The sequence below is a fragment of the Erythranthe guttata genome, chromosome 14 (assembly GCF_056151865.1).
Source record: "Erythranthe guttata isolate IM_541 chromosome 14, IM_541, whole genome shotgun sequence".
NCBI classification, from domain to species: Eukaryota; Viridiplantae; Streptophyta; class Magnoliopsida; order Lamiales; family Phrymaceae; genus Erythranthe; species Erythranthe guttata.
In genome coordinates this window covers 3,357,197-3,363,107 of record NC_142546.1, presented here as the reverse complement: position 1 = coordinate 3,363,107, position 5,911 = coordinate 3,357,197, and the positions used below count along the sequence as shown (strand labels likewise).

At 32.6% G+C, this 5,911-nt stretch overlaps 1 protein-coding gene across 1 annotated transcript; it reads left to right on the top strand.

Moving 5' to 3' along the window:
• The first annotated feature begins 362 nt into the window (after positions 1 to 362).
• Positions 363 to 2,382, top strand: LOC105954451 (uncharacterized). The gene is made up of 2 exons (XM_012978121.2): positions 363 to 1,173; positions 2,042 to 2,382. Exons 1-2 carry the CDS (start codon positions 676 to 678, stop codon positions 2,072 to 2,074), a joined length of 531 nt encoding a protein of 176 aa, XP_012833575.2. The 5' UTR covers positions 363 to 675; the 3' UTR covers positions 2,075 to 2,382.
• The last annotated feature ends 3,529 nt before the right edge of the window (positions 2,383 to 5,911 follow it).

The window sequence follows — 5,911 nt, the reverse complement described above, 5'->3', positions numbered from 1 at the left end:
GTTTAAAGACTTATTATCTTTGTTTTCCGTGGTACTATAAATCCCTGTAATCGTAATGTAATATATATATAAAATTAAAATTGATGCTTTTGTTTGTATTTCCTATATTTGCAGGGTGTTTAGTGCAAAAGTCAAGGTCCTGAGGGGTTAATTGTTATTTAATTTGATCTAGATTAAAAAATAAAGAAAGGGTGGAAAATGAAATATTATTTAACTCTGTCACACACACACACAGAAGCACACAGTGGAAGGTATATTCTTTACGTAAAAGTCCACAAAATAGTTTGCAAAAGAGTCCAAGTAAACGTAGGCCTTTTGCTCTATCTTCATATTTCATCCATCCTTCTTATCAGTACTTATCTGCTTATCACTAATTCAAATTAAATTTTCCATGCATATCACCTGCAACTACAAACCCCTTCTCACCCTCTCAAAACCCGACACGTGTCCACATACAATTCATATATCCCCACTTTGCCCCCCACGTTTTCCACCGCCATTGTCCAGCTCAATACACCCTCGCGTGCAGAAAAAAAAAACCATCAAATCAACAATAATTGGCCCCTCTCTCTCTCTCTCTCTCTCTCTCTCTCCTCATTCTTATTCAAATCTTCTCCACCACCACCGCCACCACACATCACGGCGGCGCCGCCACCCAAGAACCCAGAAAAAAAAATGCAGTCTTGGCGCCAATTCATGATCCCGTTATTATTCATTGTCTTCGTCGATTCATGGCTAGTATTGGCGGGAACCGCCATTGAAGAAGAGTCTGGATCTTCAATATACGAAGTTTTGAATTTATACGGGTTGCCGGCGGGTTTGCTGCCAAAGGGGGTGAAGAATTACAGCCTGGACGATTCCGGGAGATTCGCGGTCCACCTGGACCGGGCTTGCAATGCAAAGTTCGAGGACGAGATCCACTACGACGCAGACGTTTCCGGCAACATTAGCTACGGGCAGATCGACGGGCTGTCGGGAATCAAGGCGCAGGATTTGTTCCTGTGGTTTCCGGTTATTCAAATCCGGATCGACGTACCCAGCTCGGGTTTGATTTACTTCAATGTGGGCGTTGTTTCTAAGCAGTTCTCTCTCTCTCTGTTTGAAACTCCGAGGGATTGTTTGGCTGTTCCGGGTTCGGATCTTCTTCTTGATGGAGCCCCGTTTGTTTCAAAGGTCAATTTTACACTCTGCATTTGCTTACATAATTTGTTTTTTTAGCGAAATTTGCATATCGCCCCTGTAAATTTCTAATTTTTGCACTTTACCCCTCAATATTTTTAAAAGTTCAAAAGATTATTCTTGTTGCACGTTGCTCCGCGATGGATTATTTATCGGAATTGAGTATTTTTGTTGCACGTTGCCCATTTAGATGTTGTCTTTGTCACGTTGTGTTGCCTCTTAAAAACATTACTTTTTGCACGTTACCCATTTAAGATGTTATTTTTGTTGCACAATGCTCTCCAAAAATTGGATTATGGGGCAAAGTGCAACCAAAATAATATTTTTGAAGGGGTATCCTTTTTTTAAATATTTACGGGGGGAAATGCAAAAATGAGAAATTTATAGGGGTGAAATTCATTTTGTCCATTGTTTTATTTATTCATGGGAAAATTGCACATCACCCCCTAGAACTTTCTAATTTTTTCACTTTACCCCCTCAAAATTCTAAAAAGTGAATATCCCCTCAAAATGTTATTCTTGCACATTGCCCCGATAGCAAAATTTCGATGGATTGTTCTTTGGAATTGAGTATTTTTGTTGCACGTTACCCATTTAAAATGTTATTTTTCTTGCACAATGCCCTCCAAAAATTGGCTTTTGGGGCAAAGTGCAACAAATATAATATTTTGTGGGGCGTATCCCTTTTTGGAATTTTTAGGGGGGGAAATGCGAAAATGGGATTATAGGGGGTGAAGTTTGTCCATTTTTTTGGATTATTTATTTTGTTATGTGAAAAAAGGTTGTCTTTTGCATCATAGTCTAGTTCATCTTTGTACCTTCACTGGATTCATCTTTGTTCTGATGTGCCTCATTTCATCAGATTCACCCCCGGGAAGCTCCGATATACTTTTGATATTGATAATTCATCAAGAACCGGATTGTAAGATTTTGCGGGAAAATACGATGCACATTAACTGCAAAGAGTCAGCTTTTGCGATCGATCGATCGATCACCGTTTATTTGTTCTAGAATCTTCTCCACGATCAAATTGAAGTCGACATTGAAGGATACATATACGGGAGATAAGATATAATCACACGGGAGCAATTGAGGGTTGGTAATAAGGTGATCATATACATTTGCCTAAGTTTGTTAGTGAATGTGGAGATAGGAATATTGTTTGAAATTGATTCTCTCTTTTTTTGTAGTACTTAAGTATTAGATGATGAAATACTCATCACACATATTTCTATCACGGAATAAAATAAGGAATAAAAAGTTGTTATTTTTCCTACTATTTTCAGCTTTGTGTTTGATGTGCTTGAGAAGCATTTGACTACAGTGAATGCTACAGATTATTACTTGTCCGAGAAGGTAAAGATGGAAACCGTACAACTTATCGTTCCGTTTGGTTGGCAAGATAAGATTAGTTAAAATAAAATTAAATATTATAATGACAACTCGATTATTTTATCGGATCTCGAGATGTCCAACAAAAAACCTCTCTAAAAGGCAAAAATAGAACTAGATAGGCCATGATAACAAAATATTTACAGGTCAACCCGACAAGTTATTGAAGATAACAAACATCAAACAAAGTCCAATTATCTAGTTAATAATGGTTAGTTTACCCAACCAAACGGAACCTTATAGAATATTTAGCTTTTATTTGTCATCAAATTTGAAAATATTGAACTCACAGAAACCGGAAGAAATAGCTAGTGAGTACGTAATACAATAATTAGAACATGGAATCGATACTTAGTGCTTCGGTTTGTTGCAATCGTTATATTATTCCTTTGTGAATTCTCGCATTCCTAGTATGATTACGCAACTAAAGGGCTTTTAAGATTCTCGACATTTTTCTAGTGTTCGGTTTTGGGTTCGATTTTGATTTCGGGTTTTAATTATTATAAGTAGGTCATAAAAGAGTGTTGATGGTGAATTGGTTCTCACATGGTAGTTGTTTTCTTGTGGTCCATAAATTAATGGCAACCACTAGCATGAAATATGAGATGCCATCATTCAAGAAAAGTTGTTTTGTATAGAATGATGTTTCTAGAAAAATAATTATTGCACTTGAGAAAATGTATTATGTTCTTTCACATTGTACCATGAAAATAAAGTTGCTTGCTTCCTCTTTAGAGAACCCTAGATATTTTGTTTGCAGCAATGATTCGTGCTTGTATCGAATAATTTTACCCACCTCTCATGTGGTCCTTAGTTTTTTTTAAGGATGTTTTGTTTGTTTTGATTTTGAATTAATCGTCAATTGCAGTACAGGTCGGCTAAGTTTATAAGCCGTTAAAAAGGAGCTTATATGCTCTTCCAAAGTGTTTGTTTATTTTAAAAAAAAAAAAGATCTTTTAAAAAAAAACATTTCCTATTTTTAAGAGTTGATAAGCTCCTACGTCTGATAAGATGTTTTAAGAGCTGATAAGCTGTTACGTCTTATTTTTAGGATTAATTTTTAGAGTGCTTGGATAATTAGCTTATTTCCTATTTTTACTCATAATAAGATTTTAAATAAAAAGGTGAGGTAGATGTACTTTTTTAAAAAGATCTTATTTGCTCTCCAACAGCTTATTTTTAAAAAAATTAAGATATTTTTTAAAAAAATTACCAAACACTTTGGAAGAGCTTATAAGCTCATTTTAACATCTTATAAGTTTAGCCAAACACCCTCTTACTCCACCTTTTTATTTAAGATTTTATAATGAGTATAAAAATAGCTTACAAGATCATTATCCAAACACTTTAAAAAATTTATTTAAACAATAAGACGTATTAGCTTATCAACTCTTGAAACAGCTTGTTAAATGTAAGAGTTTATCAACTGTTTAAAATAAGATTAATGTTTCCGTTCGAGAAGGTATTTTAAGTGCAGAGGTAACAAAATGATAGTCTTAGCATTTGATATTCCATTTAGTTCGACACTGGAGATGTTCTTAATATTCCATTTAATTCGAACCCGGAGGTGCAAAAATACACCCCTTAAAATGAGTTATACAAAATGTACAATTAATCTCAAAAATTGACGTCATCCAATTAATCTTAAAAATTGACGTACGACATTTAAAAGTATAATTATTTGTATATTTAAAATTTGATAATTTATTTAATGCTTAAACTTTCTTGTAAAAGGATATTAAAATAATGCAAGTATCAAATTAGTATATTTGGTGACCAATTTTTATACTTCTGCATTGGAATTTGATTTTGTGATTCAGATCTGACGTGGCGCAGTCAACAACGTAGAGAAGAAAGCTTCAGATTCATCACCCGCTCACCGTTGCTGCTATTATCAGTGGTAGAATCCAAATAAGCAAATAATTCTTCATCAAAAAATGACAAGAACTATTTTTTAATATATTTATTATTTAGAAAAATGAAACTAATATCAGTATGGAAATTTTAATTTTAAAAAAAAATTATACTAGTAATATTTGAATTTTAATGATAATATTTGACTAATACTATTAATTAATGCGATAATAAATTTTGTTCTTTTAATTATAATTAGTAATAAACACGAAGTTAGTTTTTTTTATATTAATTACAGTTATATTCAGAAAAAAGAGTTTTATAGTTTAATACTAATTATCACAAAGTACAACATTGTAATTTTAAATATTTTTTGATTTTTTGAAAAAGAAAATATCAAAAAATATTTTTATTTTTTGATTGTAGGGTTTGATTGTGTAAATGATGTATAATGTACATATACATCTCCCCTTGGAGATGTTCTAGACTCTCTAACTAAGTTCTTTGGTTTAATTTCCAACGGTAAATTACGGTCAACAACTGAGGTAAAATTAAAACGAAACAATCAATCTTCTTTGAATAATTATAACTATCCTTTTCGATAATGTATTTTCTTATGAAAAACCCCATATTCAGTAAATAAATTTAACATCTTAAGTTAAGAATGAACGTGTAAGACAATAATTAGGCGAGGAAGAAAGCATAACTTGAAGCTAATGCTATTAGGAGAGCAAGAAATTAAAGCTTAACTTGGAGCTAATGATACTTAGAAACGAAGAAGACTTAGTATGAATCTAATTACACAAATATCATGGACTTTTTTCGTAATTTAATTTTACATCAGGAGGTGTCCGTAATTTGCTCTAAACGTTAATTGGGTGTTGGCATTTTGCAGCACTAATAAATATTTGCAAGATTGATTCAAATCACAATCATCAAGTAAATTTATCAATCACTATTGATTGAAGTGGTTGTCCATTTTATTATCTTGGGAGAATTCCAGCTAGCTGTACTAACAACAAATGGTGAAAAGAACACATAAAATATCATTTTCGATAGACTTATATATATATATATATATATATATATATATATACACACACACACGATGAATATTCTAAATTTTGTATGGTTTATTCTCTTCAATTTTAGTGTATTGTTCCAAAATTAAATCTGGTCATTTTTTTTTCCTTAAAAAACTAACGAAGTAATATGTATTTAAGTACCGTGTCTTGAGCTATTTCGTGAGTGAAGCTACCATTAGCAGAACCAGCATTTGAAGTTTGGGGGACCGAATGCATTAAAAAAAATCTGAGAAAAGCCGTTAAAGCTATAGTACACAAATTTTTTATATTTATATATTAATTAATAGAGATTTAAAAAATGTTGGAGGGTCACGGCCCCTCCTTGCTATACTGGCTCCACCACAAGTGAGTAACATGCCATTTAAATCTTTATATAAAATATATAATATTAAGTTACATTA